General features: G+C 38.0%; 1 protein-coding gene across 3 annotated transcripts in view; it reads right to left on the bottom strand.

The window, feature by feature from the left end:
- The window catches only part of FRMPD1 (FERM and PDZ domain containing 1), a 134360-nt gene that overhangs the window by 27475 nt on the left and 82529 nt on the right, over positions 1–24356 (bottom strand). For all 3 annotated transcript variants that reach the window (XM_069474449.1, XM_069474450.1, XM_069474451.1), the window contains exons 2-5: positions 19942–20046; positions 8282–8439; positions 7345–7447; positions 4370–4415 (exon numbers count right to left, since the gene is read on the bottom strand). In XM_069474449.1, the coding sequence (XP_069330550.1) occupies positions 4370–4415; positions 7345–7447; positions 8282–8439; positions 19942–20042 (408 nt within the window). In that variant the 5' untranslated portion in view covers positions 20043–20046. The remainder of the gene's footprint in view (positions 1–4369; positions 4416–7344; positions 7448–8281; positions 8440–19941; positions 20047–24356) is intronic.

The following is a 24356-nucleotide window of genomic DNA, read 5'->3' as shown; positions in this document are numbered from 1 at the left end:
GGAAGAGTTTATGCTTAAAAGGGTGGTGAAAGGGACAAGTTCGAAAACATTTTTTATATATTTTTGTAATACTCTCCACCCTGGGTTACACATGTCATTTATGAAGACAGCAGGGTTTAAGGAAATACAACAGCATAATGCTAAGGAATGTTGGTTCTAGAGTCTAACTATCTGGAAAACAACCCAGCTTCACTGATTTCTGCATGTGAGACCACAGGTGTGTGAGGACACACTGTCCTCATCTGCAAAAGGGAGATAATGTATCTTCTTTGTAGAATTTCCCTTCAGTGAAAATTAAATTACATTAAATATTAGCATTAATATTATAAATAATTAATATAGACAATTATATAAATAATACAAATCTACACATTTTTTCCATAAAATTCTATGGCCTAGAGAAGCCGTAATTAATATTCCCACTTTGGATTTTATAATTCCTAATCAATTTCAAGTCACTTGAGGACTCCAAGAACCTATCACGAAAACGATAAGCCTCCCTGCTGAAGCAAGATATATAGGGTTGCTTTGCAATGTTTGTATTAATAACATGTTTTAGGACACTTCTGGTGAGAGGCCCAGGAGTGGGCTAGCCCAGCAGTCCCCAACCTTTTTGGCACCAGGGGCCGGTTTCATGGAAAACAGTTTTTCCACAGACTGGGGTGGGGGGGTCAGGGATGGTTTCAGGATGATTCAAGTGCATTATATTTATTGTGCAGTCAAATCTCTCTGCTAATGACCAGCTGTATTTGCAGCCATTCCGCAGCACTAGCATCACCACCTCAGATCCACCTCAGATCATCAAGCATTAGATTCTCATAAGGAGCACACAATCTACATCCCTCTCATTCATAGTTTACAGTGGGATTCATGCTCCTATGAGAATCTAATGTTGCCACTGCTCTGACAGGAGGCAGAGTTTATGCGGTGATGTGAGCTATGGAGAGCAGCTGTAAACACAGAGGAGGCTTCCCTTGCTTTGCCCAGGGCTCACCTCCTGCTGTGCTGCCTGGTTCCTAACAGGCCACAGACCGGTACAGGTCCACAGCCCTGGGGTTGGGGACTGCAGGGCTAGCCAATATGCAGGGCATTTCTCAGAGGCACTGATGTCCATAAACTGGGCTAATACTGGCTCTCCCTGCAGGACCTCCAGAGCACAGTATTCAAATTCCCCTCTTCCTGGAAATCTTGCAGGAAATCTCAGGATTGGTATTGGACACATATCAATTTTCATCTCCCCATACTTTTTATCTTTTAAAAGATGCAGCTATATGTTGTTTCCCTCTCTTCCTACTTAACAAGTATTTTATTTTGCTCATTTCTTGGAAATAGAGTAGGAAAAAAACTACCTGATTAAGATGTTAAGATGATAATCAGCTAAATAAAAAGAATGTCTTAACACCTGCAGACCATTTATACTGATTAGCTTTCCCTGTTTTTACACTGTTTTCACATTATTTCATAGACAAATTTTGTTTAGAATAGAGGAACCTCCACTTATTTGTGCTTAAAACACTGGGTTTACATTAAGGCAAACATCTTAATGCTAATTTTTCCTACTCTACTTCTAAGAAATGAAAACAAAAGATAACAACTTGTTGAATATGGAGAGGGAACCAACAATTTCTTTGCTTTTTAGTGTTGTGAAGTGTTTGGACCACAGAAATTTTATATTTGCACATAATCAAATAGTTGTTTGTTTCACTGTGCTTTTTCCCACTCTCTATATGCTTAGGAAATCTTTCTGCAACTTATGATCAGGTAGACATCCATCCATACTGTTGACATTTTTATTGTTTGTTTTTTATATTTAAATTCTGTAACACCAAATGGTGTGAGCTGAGACTGTATTTTTTCCAAATACTTACAGAAATATCCAAGTACAATTTCTTTCTTTTTTTTTTTTTTTTTTTGTGAGACAGAGTGTCTCTTTGTTGCCCTGGCTAGAGTGAGTGCCCTGGCATCAGCCTAGCTCACAGCAACCTCAAACTCCTGGGCTCAAGCGATCCTACTGCCTCAGCCTCCCGAGTAGCTGGGACTACAGGCATGTACCACCATGCCCGGCTAATTTTTTCTATATATATTTTAGTTGTCCAGCTAATTTCTTTCTATGTTTAGTAGAGACGGGGTCTCGCTCTTTCTCAGGCTGGTCTCGAACTCCTGACCTCAAGCGATCTACCCGCCTTGGCCTCCCAGAGTGCTAGGATTACAGGCGTGAGCCACCGCGCCCAGCCCTCAAGTACAATTTCTTGAAAGATCATCTTTTCTCCCACTGATTTGGAATGCTATGTTTTTCATATGCTAAATTCTTATACTAGTATCTATTCTTGAACTTTCTGTTTGATTACATTGATGTGCTTGACATTTCACCAATATCATACTGCTTTGATTACTGCAGCTTTATTAGTTTTAAAATCTGTACATAAAGGCTATCTTCGTTACCCTTTTAAAAAAGTTTTTCTTGATAAGTCTCACTTTGATATACTTTGTTAAAATCCAAATGAAAGTCCCATAAGAGTTTGCTTGAATTTGCATTAAGCATTTACATTTAATATGAGAATAACTGATGTATTAATAATACTTAGTTCCCATCAAGGAACACAGTATATATCTCCTTTTATAAGTAAGAATTTTTGATATCCTTCAGCAATATTCTAATACCCTTCGCATAAGGCCCACATATTTCTTTTCTTTTTTTTTTTTTTTGAGACAGAGTCTCACTCTGTTGCCCGGGCTAGAGTGAGTGCTGTGGCATCAGTCTAGCTCACAGCAACCTCAAACTCCTGGGCTCAAGCGATCCTACTGCCTCAGCCTCCCGAGTAGCTGGGACTACAGGCATGCGCCACCATGCCCGGCTAATTTTTTTTGTATATATATATTTTAGTTGTCCATATAATTTCTTTCTATTTTTAGTAGAGACGGGGTCTCACTCTTGCTCAGGCTAGTCTTGAACTCCTGACCTCGAGCGATCCACCCGCCTCGGCCTCCCAGAGTGCTAGGATTACAGGCGTGAGCCACCGCGCCCGGCCTAGGCCCACATATTTCTTTTCCTTAAGGTTTTCCTTTTTTATAATTTTTCCCTTAATTAAATAGCTCTTCGATTGATCAACTTTACAATCTTTCTGTTTTTCAGAGCATCACTTAGATTTTAATATTTATTATTTTCTTTACTCTGCTGTGTTTGTTTTACTAATCTTTTCTTCCAACTTCTTGCACAGAATATTTAATTATCCTATTTCCTTATTAAATAATAAAAACACTTAAGGCTATGAATTTCACTCTAAGCATAGCTTCAACTGCACATAATGCATTTTTTTTTTTCTTTTTAAGGCTGGTCAAGTGAAGCAGTGGGAGTGGAGAAGGAACAAAGGAATCTCTAACTGGTTGTGATCAATTACACCACTGTGTGAACACAGTCTAAACACCACTGCACTCGGACCAAACTACACATAATGAATTTTAAGTATAGTTCTAATTTTCAATAATTTTCTAAGCAGTCTATAACAGCAGTTTTGCTTTTCTATTTAACTCTATCTTAGGAAATCACATTTTTATTTCCAAATGGCTGGATGGTTTTAATTAAATTTTGATAGTTATTAGTTTCTATTTTATTATATTCAGAAAAAAGGACTGCTACAGTTTTTCATTTGGGGAATTTATTGTGTTTTCTTGGTAGCCTGATATGTGGTCAATCAGATTAGATAATTAAATGCATTATTAAAATTCCCTATGCCTCTATTTTTGGGGGATCTATTTGTGGCCAAGGCTAAGAGGTGTATATTAAAGTCTCTCACAATGAGAATCTTCTGTCAACTTTTCCTCCTTGGTAGTCTTTCCTCTTATAATTTGATTATATATTTCTCCCCAAATGATACACAATGCTCTCCTTGGCCTGTGGCGGTTTAGGATTGCCATTCCCTCCCTGTGCATCATCCACACTATACCACACCTTGCCTGGTGGTGAGCCTCAGATCTGATAACACATTTTCACATCCAACACCTCACTTGGTCCTCATAACAACCCAATAGATAGACAAGGCAGTTATTGTCATCATCACTATTTTACAAAAGTGAAAACTGAAACTACATGATTTGCCCAAAGTTATACCACTCAAACCTGTCTTGAGTCACCTAGTTTGGTGCCCTTCTCATTGTCCTAGTCTACAAAATCATAGGTCTGTTCCCTTGGCTGGACCCCATCTGTTTCCTCCATAGTACTTGCACACAGGTCTTCAGACAACCCACTGCCTGGCAGCTGTCAGTCTCTGCCTTTTGCCTTCCCTGCTTCCTCTATGAGGGATATTCTCTGGGGGTACAGGGTCTTAGGGCCAAGGATGGTGAAACTAACACACAGGACACAGAGATTTACCGATGTGCAGCGAACAACTGTGATTGAAAGAGAATCTTCAGCTTCCCTGAAAAAAAAAAAAAGAATAAGACAAAAACATTTAGTCATTCTATGTGGTGTGTGGTGTGTGTGTGTGTGTGTGAGAGAGAGAGAAAAAGACTGGCAAGACTTATTCTAAAGCAGCCTCAGCTTCTTTGGCTCAGCAAAGTTGAGAAGGATGTTGGGGAAAGCAGCAATCTGCAAAGGAACTTGAGCTGGCCCAGAGTGCTCCTTGAACCTTGAAGGAATCTCCAGATATCCTCCTCTACCATCTAGTCTATATCTATAGTCATTAAATTAATTCAGGCAATTAGCCTTAATTTAGTCTCATATAATGGAGACCTCATCCAGTTGATACTATCTGTATTTATCTCCAAAAAAAATGTTTAAAAGAAAACATGGAAATAACACAGATAACTTAGGTTGCTATTTTAGATTTTAGAAAACTAGGGCTAAACATTTCACTGAATAGAATGAATGTCCATGGATAACATTTATCATATAAAAGCCAAAGAGTTTATGGTGTTTGGGTACACAAAGTCAGAGTAATGAACCTAAATATATAATCAAGATACTAGACATTTTTGTCTTATATTATCTTCTAGATTTCAAAAGTGATCAAATCAACTAGATAACTGCCAAACCACCACTTTATATTAGAGGACAGGACAGAGAAATCAATTCATATTTTCCTTTCTCTCCATGTAGCCATTGCTACATAGAGAAGCAGTTTGCAAAATAATTTCATTTGACTTCTTGCAATATGAACATTTAGGCCAATTGCTGCTGGTGTGTTATTTCCTCAAATGGATAAACTCAACCCGATATTCTAAGTATCTCGGGACTGCTTCTTTTCCATTTTATATGAGAACAGGCCTTTTCTGAGATAAGTCCCAATAAACCAAGGTGCAAGTGCTCTCAAAAGGACATTTTGGCCTCACAGATTATTTGGAGGAATTTGAGAGCTTTTCTTGGCATTGTTGTGTCATTTTTGTTTTGCTTTGTGTTTTTCCATTTACAAGAAACAATGAATAATACATGCCACTTTTAGACACTGGGAACTAAGCTAAAAAACATAAGCAGTCCTGGGATTCACACATGCAAAATACAGCAGAGAGCACAGATGCACAGCACATCTCAAGTCACGCACCCCTGATCAGAAGCCTTCAATGGAGGAGAATAACACTGGGACTGGCTGTGTTGGCATTCGAGGCCCTCCATCATCTGGACTTCACTTCCTAGAAGCTTTCTCTAGGCAAACCGAACTGCTCAGCACCTCCTACTCCCCATCCCAATCCTTTTGCTCCTTCTTATCACTCTGCCTGGGTCCCCTTCACTTCCATCTTTGTGGGCCAAATTCTACCCAGCATTAAAGATACAGCTAAACTACTTCTGGACCCTTCTCTATTTTGTCAGATTACAACTTCCTCCCAACCTGAAGGAATCTCCAGCATTTACAGCCCATTTCCTCTGCTTCTCTTGATGCAGTGGATGCCCTCAATCTCAGAGGGGTGTGCATGAGCCATATCTGCACTACCAGCCTGTAAGTGTCTGGGGAGTGGAGTCCATTTGTCCCACAGGGTTCCTTGCCCAGAGGAGGTGCTCACTGAACAGACCGGGGTTAAATGTTACCTGAACACCCAAATTCTGCTCCACTGCATAAAATTATAAATACGTTTCTTTATTAGTAAGAGTTTTGTTCTAGCCTGACAGAAATATTAGTAGCACAGAAAATCTAAATCACTGAAAGGGATCATCCTTGAGAAAATAGCCCAATAATTGAAAAAGCAAACTTCATGATTTCCATAATTGTAGTTCTTTATTTTTAAATGAAATCGTCAAATCCTTTCTTGGCTGCCTTATTGGTTTAACTTACTCGCTGGCATTCCGAAAGCAATATTCGGCTTGGTTGAAGGAATTCTACTTTCTACATCTTGATAGATTCTCTGCAAATGTTAAAGTGTAAGTGTGTGGGTGTGAGTGTGTGTGTGTGTGTGTGTGTCTGCAGTGAGACTGTGCTTCCTGAGGGCAGAGACTGCATCCTGCATCTTCATTTTCTCGTGCTCTTACCTCATAGTTGTTACCTATTATCCGGTGTGTGCTGCACATGATATGCCCTCAGAAATCAATATCACCCCAAAGCCAGAGCAGCCACTCACAAAAAGGCACAAATTGAAGTACATGTGTATCTTCAAGTTAGCTTCTACCTAACTCTACTTCTCATCTCTCTTTATGTTGTCATTAAAACAGTGTGGAGTGAAAAGTTTAAAAGCCAAAACCTGCTTGTGCCTATAAAACGTCCGCCAGTCTTCTTCACTCCTGTCACTGACTTTCCTCTTCCTTAAAACCATGGTCACGGATTCTCAGTGCCAACCATATTCACTGGTTTCAACTGAGCACCCACTGAGTCCTGGTCTCAGGAGATCAGGCTCTAGGTAGAAAGTGAGGCATTGACATAAATCACAATGACACTAGGTAGAAGGCAGGAGGTGCTATATCAATGAAACTACATATATGCCAACCAGACTACACCTGCAGGAACATTTGAGAAGAGAGATCACGAGGGTTAAAGAAGAACAAACAGATTTGGTATCAATTTAGTTCAATATTTGGCATATGTTACAACAAGTCTATAAATACTTAGAGGGTAGGGTCTATGTATTACTTATAATTACATTTCCCGAAGTACCTCACACAGTGTCTTGGGCATAGCAGGGGTTTGACACATACAGCACTCCGTGCGCCTCTTCTGCAGGCAGGTGAAAGGGGGCAGATAGTAACAGCCACCACTGAGAAGCCATCTTAACAGAGTCAGAACTTTAAAATGAGGCTGTTCTTGCTGCTTTAAAGGGATAGGCCTTACTGAAATCACGGGATCAGTTATGCCATTCCTGTTGCCCATCTTCACTCTATGATAGTTTATGCAACTCTATAGATGACGGAAGACCATTTAGTACCTTAGAATATGGACTGCTCGTTCACAGGAAAGGTCTTCAACAGGCTCATTGTTCATTTGGAGGATCTGATCACCGGGGAATAGTTTGCCATAAGCAGAGCCTCCTGTTGGAAAGAAAATAAGTAATTGGTACTCAGGCAGGCAGGGCCCAGACTCCATGTGTCACAGCGACACAGCTGAACAGCAGCCCGATCTAGTCCCCAGGGCACTGGTTCACCCCTGCCCTTCAGCCAGGCTTGGACTCATGTGGATCTTAGCTTTATGACTAAAGCTCCCTGTTTGTAAACCATGGGTAAGGTACCTATTACCCATCAACTTCAAGGGATGTTAGGAGACTGTTCTGAGAAAAAAAACCAGCAGAGACCTGAATCAACAGAATTGGGCAGTGAACCTACGACATTCATCTCTAAAGATCTCTGGTGTGTATATGCGTATGTGTGTATGTGTATAAATTGAAATCAATATATTTTAACTAATTCTAGATCTATTATAACATCAATACACAGCTCAAGTATGAAAACAAACAATAGACTTTCCCAGCCTGCTCCTTTCTACTCTGGTACAGCCTATATTTCACAGAGATTCAACTGAAAACAAATCAATAGTTTCTATTACTGTCTTGACCAGAAACTCTCCTCAGCTAGGAACATGCAGGGTTCAAAGGGGAGGGCTGGATTTTTCAAATACTTTCACTGCCCCTGAGACTGGCAGGCCATTGGCAGTCCAGGGTTCAGAGCAGTAAGTGCATTTACTTGGGGGCTCCCTCCCTCTCAGCACCATAGGAAAGTGCAAAGCCCAAGACAGAATTAGGGTGCCTTTTCTAACTTCCTGGGGGAGCATTTTCTGCATTTTGTCATAGGACAGAGAGATGGGAGGAGAACCAGGGCTATTTCCCCCTAAACAGTCAAACTCCTTTCTCATTTCCCATCAGCCCCTACCTGCTGTGACAGCCACCACTGTGAGGGGAAGGCTCTCAGAAATGTGAAATCCATAGTCCTGGAGGAGGGCATCCTTGTCTATCTTTACTGTATGCCTCACTGGGGTGAGGGTCTGGGTTGGGATCCTGCGGGGCCCGTCAGCTGCAGCAACTTTAGTCCTGGAAGAGAAAGAGTATGTTAAAAAGAGGAAAGGAGGATTCCAGTTGGTGGCCACAACTGGGTCAGTCCCAGGCATTATAGAGAAAGATGTGGAGCTGAGCGGATACCAACTCTCCTCTTGAGAGGTATGAGACACAAACACTACTACTTAAAACACCAAGTAGCCTTTAGAACTGTGCTCTAAAAGAGAAGTCATCAGCTGCTGTGGGCACTCAGAGAAGGAGGAGAGCATTTTAATTTTGCAGGTCTGGGGTTAGGGAATCAGGGAAGCATCTGCTATCTGGAAGAGGTGGCATTTGAACTACACGCTGAGAGATGTCTAGGGTATTCCTACACAGCCCAGATCCTGGCACACAGAAGATATTCAGTAACTGCTGCAGAGTGACTTAATGAATAGATGCATGGGTGATGGACGGACGAAAGGACAAACAGGCATTCCAGGCAGGAGGCACTGCTTGAGCAGAGGTGCAGGAGAGGAAAAACATGAACTGTGAACAGGATTGAAGACTTGTTGGGTTTGGTGTTTGCTGATGGCTAATTTTATAGGTAGATTGTTTCTTTGGTGATTTTTTTCTTTATGATGAATTTTGCTTCCCTTTAAACTTTGTAACTGTGAGGATTCCAATATAAAATCCCACATGGCAAGGACTCCCTCTATATTAATCTTTAAAAACATATAAGTCCTCTATATGTCTAAAAGCAGGTAAGTTGAAAGTTGTATTTCCTATCTCTCAAAACCACAAAGAGAGTCACAACTTACTTTTCATTTGTCTGCGGCAAATAAATTTTTTTGCCTCTAACTGTCAGTGGCTCTTTCTGAGGAAGGTCAAATTGTGATGGGATGAGGTGTTTATTGTCATGATAAACAACAGAAATGTGAAGGAGTAACATCTCCCTTGGGCTCCGCAGTTAAGGTGTGTCATTTATTCTCATCCATTTACCAAACACTGTCAGGAACTCTGCCTAAAGCAACAGGACCTTACTCATCTGAAAATCACCTCCATGTCATTTATAATGATCTCAAATTTCAACGAGGATCAGGAAATTTGAAAAACTGTCTCATGGAGCCAAAACGCATGTGACAAGTCCAGGTACAAAGCCTTATGCACATTATCCATTGAGGAGGCCCTCAGGCCCTTGCTTAGAGCAGATTTAGGCTCTGTCTGAATAGATGACCCTACCCACACAACTTAGAAGCAGAGAGGATTTCTTCTAGGCGAGCACGCAGGTAATACTAACAAGGGTCAGCAGAGAGACTTACCAAGAGGGAAGAAACAGAAAACTATGAAAATTCATACTGAATAAAATGCGTAACTATGGCTGATTTAAAAAAAAAATTAAAGCTATAAAAGGGCCTTTTAAAATATAATAAATAATAATACACTGTACACTGAAAGTCAAAAATCAACATTTTGCATTCTTTTAAAAAAGCAACAGGATAAGGATAGCCTAGACACTACTCCTACTTAATGTAGCAGGACAAATGCTTGTAACAGTTATCAGGGAAGGAAAATGACAATAAGAAGCATAGGAATGGAAAAATACCACTTTTTTGTTTTTGTTTTTTTTAATAGATGACATTCACATAGAAAATGATAAACAGACAATTTCTAGTGCTAAAAATGGAGATAGAGGGTAAAAACACAAAACAAAGCCACAAAAAGCATTCAATAACTCATTAAAAGCAGATTAGTTGAATGTACATTTGGTGCCAGGCATTCTTAATGAGCTAATGCCAAATATCTAGAAAATGCCATGAAAAGATTAAAGTAGCAAAATTAGTGATGTGTATTAATTTATTTCAGGGTAGGAGATTTATTTAAAGAGAGTAATATAACTTTCCTTGAAGCAATAAAGGAAGACACAAGTAATTGGGCAAAAATTATACTGGGTTCCTGATTGGAAAGACTAAATATTGAAACATAAAAGTAAGTTCTAAATTAAATATAGATTTAGTGTAATATCAATTAAAAATTATTCCAGGTTTTAAAAAACTTGACAAATTGATGGTAATCATAGCAATAACAACAACAATAATAACATTTATGAGCACTAACTGTGTATCAGGGAATGATCTAACTTAACTTTTATATATATCTCACTCACTTAACAGTCACAACAAACTTGTGAGGTGGGTATGTTTATTTTCCCTATTTTATGCACATGGAGACTAAATCTTGCTTTGAGGTATTTTAACTTGCTTAAAGTCACACAGCTGAGAAGCAGGTTTCAAACTGGAGCTACTTTCTTCGATAGGCACTACAGCACGACTTCTAGAGTAGTGCTGTCCAAATAAAACATTATGCAAACCACACATATAAATTTGTTTTATAACAGCCACATGAAAAAAGATAAAAAAGGAAAAAGGAATAAGTGAAATTAATTTTAATAATATATTTCTATTTAACTCAATATATCCAAAATACTATCATTTCAACATATAATTAATACAAAAAATTATTGATGAGATACTTTGCATTCTTTTTTCATATTAAGTCTTTGAAGTCCAGTGTGTATTTTTTACACTTACAGACATATCAATTTGGACTCTATTTTTCATCAGAAATACTAGATTCCATAAAATTTATAGCTGAAAACTAAGTACTCCCATCAGAACAAGGTAATGATCAAAACCACTTGGTGTGGTCTTCACCAATCAAACAAAATGGAAATTCTAGAAAATCCTTTAAATATCTGGCAGTTCCTTAAAAGACTAAACATGGAATACAACATGGTCCAGCAGTTCTACTCCGGGGTATAAACCTTAGAGAGACGAAAATATAAGTCCACACAAAAACTTACACGTGACTATTTCTAACAGCATTATCCCTAACAGTCCAAAAGTAGAAACAACCCAAATGTCCATCAACTAGTGACAAGGATAAATAAACCCAGTATTTCACAACAGGATATTCAGCAACAAAAAGGAATGAAATACTGATACACGCTACAACCTGGATGAATCTTGAACACATTACGCTAAGTGAAAGAAGCCAGGTACAAATAACCACATATTGTATGATTTCATTTACGTGAAATATCTAGAACAGACTAATCTATAGAGACAGAAAGTAAATTAGCAGTTGCCTAGGGCCGGGGGTGGGAGGTTTGACAGGAAATGGGGAGTGACTACTAATAGCTATGGGGTTTCTTTCTGGGGTGATGAAAATCTTCTATGGTGATGGTGCACATGTCTGTGAATATACTAAAAATGATTGAATAGTACACTTTAAATGGGTGAATAGTATCGTATATAAATTATATATCAATAAAACAGTTAAAAATAAGTAAATCAATTTTTAAAAATAATCTTCAGGGGGGAAGCTTACAATATAAATGTATGAAGAATGTGCATAAATACACATGGTAAATACCCAGGTCCCACATGCTCAAAGAAAATGAATTCACAACTTCACATGAAGAAATAAAGCTGTTAAATAATATAGAAAATGTACAGCTATATTAATTCAAGAAGCACAACTGAAAGGGCTACCAAGTACACTGTGTGTCTACCAAAGTACCAAATATGAATAAAAATAATAAGGCCCAACATGTATTGGCCTAAAGATTTAAGGATGACAATATCAATTGGCTATTCAATCTGTCTAGGAAATAATTGGAGAAATTATAATAAGAATTTAAAATCTGATTATTATCTTTGACCTTATATTACGATTTTGACTGTTATACCTCAAAGTCATGACCCCCACAGGAAAAAAATATGATGTTATTTACATTAGACTATGAGTTCCTAGAAGCCAAGGGTGGCATCTAATCATCTCTGTGTCTTCTGTGCCTAGTAAAGTCCTAGAACAGAGTATGAGCTCAAAAAACCATGGCCCTTAAATATTCAAAAATATTAATCACAGCTTTATTTAGAATAGTGAAAACACTCAAAACCACTCAATGGGGAATAGATAAGCCAAACACAGCAAAGAATTACCCCAAAGACTCCACATCAAAAAGTGTCACAGGCCCATAAACTTCAGACATGTGAGGAAGCACAGCACAGAAAACGCTCTTCTGGAGCATCCTGTAAACTGTGGTAGAACCCTCTTCCTAAGTGAGAGTTGGGATTACTCTGTCCTCTACAATTCCCCACCACCCACAGAACAAAATTCAAACTCTTCAGCCTTGCCCTCACGGACCTGTGGCCTCAGTCCCTGGCCAGCATCCACCCACCCACTCCCCTTCCCAGGCCTTCACTCCAGACTAATCTTACCTGCTATACCAGTTTTACCCGGGGCTCATGCAGCTGCCCCTGTAGGAAAGTGTGAGACCAAGTCAAGGTCCAGCTCAAATGCCACATCTTCCTTCTCTGATTTCCTGGCTGTATATATGTTCTCTCATCTCAGAGTTCTGTCTATCTCTTATGGCCCAGAGCACTTCAACCTTTATTTGAGGCTATCTGTATCCATGCATTATTGCCCTTAATAGACTGCACATTCCCTGGAAGCAGAAACTACATTTCATCTACCTCTGTATTTCTCACATTGTAAGTGATGATCTTTGCTCACAGGAAGCATCAGTGCTTACTGGGTGAATAAATGAGCAAAACACTGTACATATACAACATGGTACTGCTAATACAGTTGTACCTCTAATATAATTAGCAAGAGGTGAAATGTATATATAACCACCAATAAATAATTTGAATATAGGCCGGGCGCAGTGGCTCACGCCTGTAATCCTAGCACTCTGGGAGGCCGAGGTGGGCGGATCGTTTGAGCTCAGGAGTTCGAGACCAGCCTGAGCAAGAGCGAGACCCCATCTCTACTAAAAATAGAAAGAAATTATATGGACAGCTAAAAATATATATAGAAAAAATTAGCCGGGCATGGTGGCGCATCCTGTAGTCCCAGCTACTCGGGAGGCTGAGACAGGAGGATCGCTTGAGCTCAGGAGTTTGAGGTTGCTGTGAGCTAGGCTAACGCCACGGCACTCACTCTAGCCTGGGCAACAGAGTGAGACTCTGTCTCAAAAAAAAAAAAATAATAATAATAATAATAATTTGAATATAAACAGCCAAGTTCAAAGCTTGTCATTTTCTTTTATGTTTGCTTAACTTGATCTATAGCTCAGCCATATGACTACTGTCCTAATCAGGACTCATCTTCTCCACGTCCTGGAGCTCAGTAAATGGTACCATGAGGATCATGACAATTGCTCAAGCCACATTCCTGGAGTCATACTTGATTTCTGCACTCCCTCATCTCTCATATCATATCACTCACAATAAATACCAAAAGATCTCTTAAAATGTCCATTTCTTTCCATCTCCATAGCCACCATTCAATTTTAAACTGCCATCACCAGTCCTGCTGACAGAAATACGCAATAGGCTCCTAACTGGTCTCTCTGCTCTTTGTTCTTGTCCCTCCTGAATGATTTTCCATCCAGCAGCCAGAAAGATTTTATAAATGCAACCCTATTCATATGTTTCCTCTGACTGAATGGCCTAATCTAAAATCCTGAATATGGCTTAATACAGTCCCTGCCCATCACTCCAGCCTCTAAAACCCAAGCCATTCTAGCCAAACTAGTCTCCTTTGAGTTTCTCAAACACACTGGTCTTTGGACAAGCTCTTCTCTCTGCCCAGAATATCTCCCTCACCTCCAACAATTTCTCTCTCTCTATTTCCCCAATATATCCAATCATACACTCTACCTGCCCAGCTCCTACTCAGTCTTCTGGTTTTTGGTGGAAATATCTCTATCTGCTGAACACACCTATAGACTGGTGCAAAGTCTCCTGTCCTCTTTAAACTGTAGTTTGTGTAGCAAGAACTGCGTATTTCTTGTCCCATGTGCTGAATTAGGTTTCAGCCGTAGAGTAAGGCTTAATAATTGTTTGGAGAAAGAACAAACCTTACTGCAGAGTTTCAATAGAATTCATTTTGATGCTTTCAAAAGGGTAGACTAAGCTATCTGACACTTTCCATTTGGAAGGGTGCCCTCTTCAACAATGGTGAACAAATGACACCCCACTGTGTTGACTAATCCCTGGACAGTGTCAGTGGCTTTGGCCCAAAGTCTGGATTTGACATTTTCCCCAAAGGCCATGTTCTAGCTTTTGTTTGGAAAGGGATTATCTAAGTACATGACCAAACTGTGGCCTCTCCTCATAGAGAACGTTTAATATTTGACAGTAAACTGAAGGAAATAATCTCTGTAACAAAATTTCCTCCTCTAAAGCATTTTATAAATATCAAACTAAACACTGATCTAAAAACATCTGTCTGCTGCCTTTGTAATGGCTTCAGTCCACAAATCTGAGGTCATTTCTGTGGTCTTACATTGGAAGAACTTAAGACCTATAGTTACACTAATGAAATTCATATCAGATAACTGGATCTACCCTAAGGTAGAACCAGAAAAAACATGTTAAATTTATCATGACAATAGTCTCGGGTAGACTAATTCTATATTTTATGGGTCATAAGTTCATATTGAACTAATCAATAATACTGAAAAGGAAAAATACCAGATGAATCCTGATTATGCTTCAAATATTCTCTGGCTTTTTATCTGCTTTCTGAAATGTTATAAAATATATTTTACCTCTATCCTGTAACAACAAAGAATTTATCTTCAAGTTCCAGCAGGATGTGGAGAAACTATTTTGAATCTATGTTTAAACACTTTATTATGTTCAGCTTGAGTGATTTTAAAGGCTAAATCTGGTATAAACTGGATTTTGTAATTTAAAGTCTATTCAAAGGAAGGAGAAATAGAGGCAATAGTGTGTACCAGAGAGCATTTAGCATGTAGTCACAATTATAGGAATATGCTTGTGTTTATCACAATTTCTAGGGGGCCATTCAATGCAAATATTGTGAGTATAGTGCTCCTACAGTTGAGAGGAGGAAATTCTTCCGTTATTACTTTAAAAAGGGGATGTAGGAAATAATGGCAACTCTGCAGATGTAATTTGGGAGCCTCCCAGACTGTTCTTCTTCTCAAATCTTTCCACTTTTGTCCATAGGTCAAGAAACAATAAAAAATCAGTACCTGAGGCTGGGCACGGTAGCTGTAATCCTAGCACTCTGGGAGGCCAAGGCAGGAGGATTGCTTGAACTCAGGAGTTCAAGATCAGCCTGAGCAAGAACAAGACTCCCTCTTTACCAAAAATAGAAAAATTAGCCAGGTATGGTAGCAGGCACAGGTAGTCCCAGCTACTTGGGAGGCTGAGGCAGGTGGATTGCTTGAGCCCAGGAGTTTGAGGTTGCAGTGAGCTATGATGATGCCACTGTACTCTAGCCTGGGCAACAGAGCAAGAACCTGTCTCCAAAAAAAAAAAAAAAAAAAAAAATTAAAAAAAAGCTCTAACATTACCCCAGGTGCATAAAAGTTATCAATTTGTTTAGTAATGTTTGGAAATGGAAACAGTTATTTTTGACTAATTTACCCCTAGACAATTCACTTAAGGGCCAGAAATAAAGTTTAAATTTTATGGAAAAAATGCCAATTGTAAGAAAAGTAAGTACAACTGGCTGAAATGATTGGAAGTTTTTAAAAGTCTGAAAACAATAGAATTGTTAAAATGTGCATGTAAAATTATATGATTGTAGATGCACTTCTATGTTTCCTTTTTCTGGACTATAGAAAATATTTCAATGTATTAATACCTCCTTCATTTCTTGCCCCAGATACCAGGAAATTCAGAGCTAATGTTAGTATTCAAATGCTAAATCATAGTATTTGAATGGTTGCAACCTAGTTGGTTTGCAACCTGTACATAATGTTTCCATTTCTTTAATTTTTCTACATGTTAGAAAACTGTAAGCCATTAAAATTTCCTTTTGGAAGAAAGATGGATGGAGATTTTAAATATATTTTAATAACTAAGACAGTCCCTTACTATGAATGCCCTTAGTTTATAAAAATGTATTGACCATCTATTACATACGATGCACTGTGTCAGGGCTGAATATACTTTGTAAAACAAGACAGTCATGATGCCTGTCTCATATATGACAGGACGGTTGGAGAAGGGCCATACAATAAAACAGGGGAGGTAACAATGAATAAATAAGCAAATGTACATATTATTATAAAGTGTGAGCAGGAGGTAAGTACTCAGGAGGAAACAAACAAGAGGATGGACCCACTGTGCCTTAGGTGGTCAGGAAAGGCCTCTCAAGGAAAGTGATGTTTAAGCTTAATCTGAAGAATAAGGGGCTGCCACACATAAAAAGAAAAGGAAAAAAAACTTTCTAGGCCAACGGAACAGCAAAGTCCCTGAGATAGGCAAGAGCTTGATTAATTCCAGGAACTGAATGGAAGCAAAACAATGGAGAATGGTGAGCAAGGAAGCAAGAGGAACAAGACAAGGTTGGAGTGTGGGCTGGGGCCAGATCATGAGGAGACTTGTAGGCTGTGGCAAAGTGGTAGGTGAAGGGCTTGAGGTGTGATGGGGTGGGGTGGAGCTGGGGGCTAGTGCAGACAGGAACATTTTGCATTTTCAAAAGTCTGCTATAGCTGCAGGGTGGATAATCAGCTAGAACAGGGAAAGGGTAAAGGAGTGACCTTGGCAATGCTCCCAGGGACAGGGAGGTGGATAGATCTGAGATATGTCTGATGGCAAACTGACAGGAGCAGCTGATGGGGTGTATGCAGGGGCTTCAAGGGTTCAGGATGCCTCTCAGGTTTCTTCATTAAACGACTGGCTGGTAGGAGGTACCATTTACTCCACTCCTGGGAAATGTAATTATTTACCCCAAACTTAGCTTTTTTGGTTATTGGTCATTTTCAAGTAATCTGAAGACACCAAAGTTATAGGATTAGAGATGAGAACCAAAATTTAAACAAGGCTCCATGTGATTTATCCAGAAACACAGAAATGATGTCTTCCATGGGCACTGAAAAGAACCTTTCTCCCTTCTCTTTCTCAAGCACTTGAAAAGCAAAACTCTCTAGACACATGGAAAGATGTTTAATGTCATTAGCCATCAGGGAAATGTAGATCAAAACCACAGTGAGATACCACTCTACACCCACTAGGATGGCTACAGTAAAAAAGACAGATAATAATAGCAAGTGTTAGCAAAGATGTGGAGGCACTGGAACCCTTACATACTGCTAATGGAAATCTAAAATGGTACCGCCACTTTGGAAAACAGCCTGGCAGTTCCTCAAAAGACTAAACATAGAGTTACCATATGACCCAACTATTCCACTCCTAATTGTATACTCAAAAGGAATGAAAACATATGTTCAAACAAAAACTTTTACACAAATATTCATAGCAGCATTATTCACAATAGTCCCAAAGTGGAAATAACTACAAGGTTTATATTATACATATCTTATATATATATATATATATATATATGTAAAATTTGGGTTTATATACCTACCCCAATGTTTATATCAACTGATAAATGGACAACGAAAATATTGCATAATGGAATATTATTTGACAATAAAAATGAAATACTGATCCATGTTATAGCATGGATGAACTTTGAACACATCATGCTAAGTGAAAGAAGCCAGTCACAAAAGACCACATATTGTATGATTCCATTTATGTGGAATATCCAGAATAAGCAAATCTATAAGGATAGAAAGTAAATTAGTGATTACTTGGGACTGGGGGAGGGGTGAATGGAAAATGACTGCTAATGGGTATGGGGTTGCTCTTTGGATTATTGAAAATGTTCTAAAATTACATTGTGGTGACAGTTATACAATTCTGTATATACACAAATATATACTAAAAATCACTAAATTATACACTTTAAATGGGTGAATTTTATGGTATATGAAATATATCTCAAAAAAGATGTGGGAAAAAAACTTGCTAGAGATTTTTTTTCCATTAGCTTTCATTTACGTTCTGTGAGAGAAGCAGGATGTTAGAGGGTTCCAAGGTCAAACATATAGGCAACGTCAAGTTAAACAGGTCTCTTTTCTGAAGGCTTCTCAGAGCCTTTAATTCATACTATATGCATAATGTGCATAATAAATCATCAATGAGGGGGTAGAAGTGGGAGATAGGCTGCATTATTTCCCAAACATATCTGGCCACAGACCTTTTTTAGTGGCGCAGCATCACACAGGACTAGGTTTCGCAGAGCCCACTCTGGGAAACCATGTGCTTAGCAATTTTCCCATTCACTCATCAAGCATTACTTGACCCCCTACAGTGCTCGTGCAACTCAATCACTTCTGGGCTATAGAGATGAGGTCAGTACTTTCCTTGAACTCACAGAAAGCAGGTCTAGAAGAAAGAAAAGGAATGTGCTCAAATAAGTTGAACACATCAGGAGAAGCACAATGTCAATGCTATGAATCAAATACTGTGGGGCCCGATGAGAGAGATTAATTCTGACTGTGAACTGGTGAACACTTCATGGAAGACCCAGCACTTCAGCCAGGCCTTCAACTGGGGGTGGGCTGTGGACACATGGAGATGGGAGGAAAGGATCTGGCATGGGAGCTTAGGTCCCAGGGGTAAAGGGGAGGAGGGGGTGTGTTTGTAGTAAGAGAACAATGAGTAGTTCACTTTAGCTGGAATATGAATGAAGCACAGTAAGACAAATAGCTGTAAAGGATTGTGGGTCGATCTTGGAGAGCCTTGAAATGTCAACCCCCCCAAAATATTAACATTTAAACTTCATTCTATATGAAATGGAGACCCATGGCAGTGGGAGTGGTCCTAAACAAGTCACTCTTTGAGCCTTAGGGGTTTAATCTGTAAAATGGGGCTCATTCTACCAGCCTTATCTGATCTCTCTGTGTGAGGATCAGAGAAGTTGGCCACAGGGCAGTGTCGCCCTGAGCAAATTTTATTACTCAGCAGTAGAACAGCTGTTTCCAGTTCCTTTGGAAGAATGTGTGTCTCAGAAACACCTGACACATGATATTTCATCTCTGTGCCAGGGCCAGATGGGAAATCTGAGATGGAAAATGAACGCTTTGAAACAGAACATATTTTAAAGTTCTCCTGTAGCAGTCAAATCAGATCTGTATTTGATTTCATTTTATTTTGTTTAGAATGAAATAGGGACTTCAAGGAAGGAACAGCTGCTGGAAACAAAGACAGGGAAAGAATATAAACAGTAGATTGCCTGACTTTCGTGTCAAGTACTAAGATGAGGAGTGTGTGTGAGTGTGTGTGTGTGCGTGTGTATGAGAGAGAGAGATATCAAAAGAGTATATGAGTGTGTGTTCTAGAGAGTACACTTGTACATGAGTCCCAGTATGGATGAGTGTATTTGTATATATAAATCTGTGTGAGAGTGTGCTTGTCTCTGTTAATGTGTGAGTTTGGGGTGAGTGTCTCCGTGTATGTAGGTGCATGTTGGGGGTAGAGGTCCATGGAAAAGGCACTCCAGCAAAATTGCTGACCTGTTTACATTTCTCCTACCATATGGTGTAAGAACAAAGCAAGCTATAGATAGTCATCCCAAGGTACTGCCAGGACTGGCAAAACTCCTCCCACAGGGACACCAAACCTTTACAGGTAGAAATCTCTGCTAGCCCAGGAGCCTTACCCGGCTGAGCTGTCCCGGGAGCGCCGAAGCCATCTTGCCACCATTTGTTCTATTCTGTGTGCTTTCCGTGTCTGGAATAAACTGGTCTCCAGCTCTTCCATTTACCTAAAAGGAAGAAGAACGTTCTTAAGAAGCTAACCTAAATACTATAAAGAGGCTTCTGGCAAACCAGTATGATGTTTCCTGTATTTACCCATTTTAAGAGATGCTGATCAAATAACTAGTGTTTTCCTTCCATCTGAAATCATCATAAATGGGTACTCGGTGTCCTCAGAGTGAACAACTTTAGTAACCCTCTGCCCTAAAGAGAGTCTTGTGATAAACAGTTTGGCTTAATATCTTAAAGAGTTAAACATAAGGATGAAAGGATGAAAGAATAAAATAGATACGGTTTCTCAAACTTTGTGAAGAAATACATAGGATGAAATATATCTCATTGTGTGTGTCCTCCCTCCCCTAGCTACCTGTGCAGCCCTGGACAACCCAGTTCGGTTTTGCCTGCATTGGAACTACATGCTCATGGAAGCATTCTTAATCACATTGTATATACCTTCTAAGTGATGCTTCTTTTGCTCAATATTGTATATTTAATTTTTGAATAGGTAATTCACTTGTATAATTCAACACGAACCTATAAAAAAGATATACAGTTAGTGTATTGTGTTCTTATAGATTCGTTAAGAGGGTAGATCTCATGTTAGTGTTCTTATCAAAATAAAAAATATGTAGACAGTGAAAAGTCTCTCTTCTATCCTTACTTGCCCCCATTCACCTAGTTCTCATGTTCACACATAATCACTGCTCTTGTTCTCTATTTGTCCTTCCAGAGTTTCTTTATGCCTACATAAGAAAATATAAATATAGGTATTGCATTTCCTCTTCTTAACACAAATAGTAGTACACCATACACACTGTTCAGTACCACGCTTTTTTCTCCTTAGCATATATATCCTTGATATCTTTCCACATCAGTAAATAGAGTACTTCTTCATTCTTTTTGACAATTACTGAGTATTCTATTGTATGAATGTACTGTAATTTTAAAAGTAGTCCTCTGTTGACAGACATTTGAGGTTACTGCCAATCTTTTGCTATTATAAACAAAGCCGCAATGAGTTGTGTTGTACATATATCATTTCTGCACGTATGTAATTATATATCTGGATAAGTTCCCAAGTTTTAAATTGCTAGGTCAAAAGTTACATGTATTTGTGCTTTGATAGACAGATATTGTCAAGTTACCAAGAAAATATACACATGTGCTTGAGATTAAAGTTTCATAAAGCAATATGTACTGATATTTTTCTATTCTATTTTACTTTTTAAAATAACAGTCTTAACTCACTAATTTCATAATCCAATAAATAATCATACAATATAAGATAATAGCATTGGGAAATAAACATGGATACAAAGCAAATAAAAAAGAATTATAATAGACTAAGTGGCTTAACACTACACAAATAAATACATTTGAAAACTGTGATGACATGGATGGCTTTCAAGGAAAATATAAATTATCTAAGATGACCCTAGAAGAGATAGAAAATCTACAAAGACAATTACCATAGAAGTGCAATTTGTTAAAGAGCTAATCTACCCCCCTAAAAAAACCAGGGACAGACAGGTTCAAAGGTAAATTCTTATATATCTATATGAAGCATACCCTAATGATTTTTTATTTTAAATAATCTTTTATTTCAGAATACTTTTAGATGTATAAAAAGGTTGCAAAGATAATACAGAGTTCCCATATACTCTTCATTCAGCTTTCCCTAATATTAACATCTTACATAACCATGGTACCTTTGTCAAAATTAAGAAATTTACATTGGTACAATCCTATTAACTAAACTATAGACTATATTCAAATTTTACCAGTTTTTCCACTAATGTTCCTTTTCTGTTCCAGGGTCCAATTGAGGATACCATGTTGCCTTTCGCCAGCTTAGTTAATTTTTTCCTCAACACTATTTCAACTGTTCTAGGTCATAAAGAAGGAAAGTTTCCAAATTTTTTTTAAGGAGCCAGCAGAACATTGATACCAGTTCTGGCAAAACAGTATCATAAGTAAAAACACAATCTCCCTTACAAATATAAATCTACTACATAAAATATTAGCAAATAGAATCCAGCAGCAATCAACAGAGTAATAGTGGGATCTATACCAGGGGTACAAGGAAAGAGAACTAACCAGGATATAAAAATGAAAAGAGAGCCTGGTGTGGTGGCTCACACCTGTAATTCCAAGGCTTTGAGAGGCTGACAGGAGAGGATTGCTTGAGGCTAAGAGTTCAAGACCAGCCTGGACAACACAGCAAGATCCCATCCCTAAAAAAAATTTTAAAATTAGCTGGACCTCAAATGATCCTCCCACCTCGGCCTCTCAGAGTGATAGGATTACAGGAGTGAGCCACCATGCCTGGCCAATTTCTTTTCTTTATATGTTACCCAGTCTGTGGTATTCTATTATAGCAACACAAAACAGACTAAGACATATCTCAGACATGAGATTAGAAAATCCTTCTCTGGATACCCGAATAGCACCAGAGAAAAGACCTTCAGATATTGACACTTTCAGGATTCCCCCAGTGAAAAGGCAACTTGCTACCAGATCACCCTGCATTCAAATCTATTCATCAATGAGCCCAACCCAACATATGAAGTTTCTAATCATTTGTTTTTACTGCTTTACTTTTACCAATGAATGGATATTTAAGGAAAGCCTGCATTGTGAAAAACAGCTCAAACAATAGAAAAAATCAGAAGAAACAGAGACAATGCAGGAAATAGAAAAAAATTTTAATCTATAATTTAAATCCTCAAAAAGATAAAGTATTAAATACATGAAACAGGAAGAGAATTTTTTTAAAAAAGGAACTATCAGAAAATAAGAATGAACACTTGAAAATTAAAAATAAGATAGCTGGAATAAAAAATTCAATTAAAAAGTGAAAAATGTAGTCAATGAAATATTGTAGACAGAGTAACCAAGAGCCAAAGATAGAGAAAACACAATAGACTATAAATGTATAATATCAATCCAGGAGGTCCAATATTCATCTAATAGAAGTTCTAGAAGTAGAAAATAAAGGAAATGGAGGTAAGGAATTTGTCAAATAATTCAATAAAATTTCCCTGAAGAACCTAAACTTTCAGATTAAGAACATCTACTAATTGGCCAGCCTAATGGATGAAAAAAGATTCACATCAAGGAACAACATTGTAAAATTTCAGAAACTAGAAACAGAAAGTATCTTCAAAATTTCCAGAAAGAAAAAAAATCACATACAAACAACTGAGAATAAAAATGGTGTTATATTTCTCAGTAACAACAAAGGAAGTTGGAAGACATTGAAACCATGCCTTCAAATCTCTCAGTAATGAACAATATTTTTACTGTCATAATAATATAAACACTGAAAAATGATTTCTCAAAAGCAGTGATATAATGATATTGGGAAGATATGGTGAATGGAAGCTAGTGTGGGAGCCTAAGAGCTAAGTCCTTATTTACTATAGCAATTAGATAGTGTCCAAAACAAATAAATGAGGAAATGGTAATACAAAAATATTTCCTCAGAAATATGGAGGAAAATACCAGAGAAAAACAGCTAAAAGTGCTGGAAGAGGTTGCTTCTAAGAAAAGAAATTAGAGGCTAAAGAGGAGTAGGGCAGGGACAGCTGATTTCTACTATAAGCCCTTAATAATATTTTATTTTTAAACTTACTTTAAAAATTTAAAGTAATATATGCTTATAGTAAAACACACAGAAAAATATAATCAAAATAAAATCACCTATAATTCTACCCCCAAATTATCAACTTATTTTTTCATTCTTTTTCTATGCTTACATATGCGTATGTTTTTTAATTAAAATGAGATATACTTTTGCCACTATGATTTCATGAACATTATTCCATATTAATATTTAAGCATTTACACCATCATCATTAAAATGGTTATTAGTGGTATTTTCTCTGATCATATCATTTATTCAATAAATCTATCATTAGACTTTTGGGGGTTTTTTTGTACATCAAAACACATACTTTATCTTGTTTTACATTTTACATTGTTTTTACACTGTTTTGCTTTTAGATACAATTCACAAGTGGTTGAAGGGATTTTTCAAATTTATTATTAAGCAAATAGTAGACATTTGATAAATATTCTCTGATTTTTAAAAAATGTATGTTGTTTAGAATATATATAAACTGTATCGACGGATTATAGTTTATATACTATAAAGGATTTTTTCTTAACTTTAATATCCACTTTTTTTATTTCAGCATATTATGGGGATACAAAAGTTTAGGTTACATATATTGCCCTTGCCCCCCACTCCCCACCAAGTCAGAGCTTCAAGCGTGTCCATCACCCAGACGGTGTGCATCGCACTCATTATGTATGT

The sequence above is a fragment of the Eulemur rufifrons genome, chromosome 7 (genome assembly GCF_041146395.1).
Source record: "Eulemur rufifrons isolate Redbay chromosome 7, OSU_ERuf_1, whole genome shotgun sequence".
Lineage (NCBI taxonomy): Eukaryota > Metazoa > Chordata > Mammalia > Primates > Lemuridae > Eulemur > Eulemur rufifrons.
The sequence above is the reverse complement of the archived record's forward strand: the minus strand, read 5'-3'. Positions and strand labels throughout refer to the sequence as shown.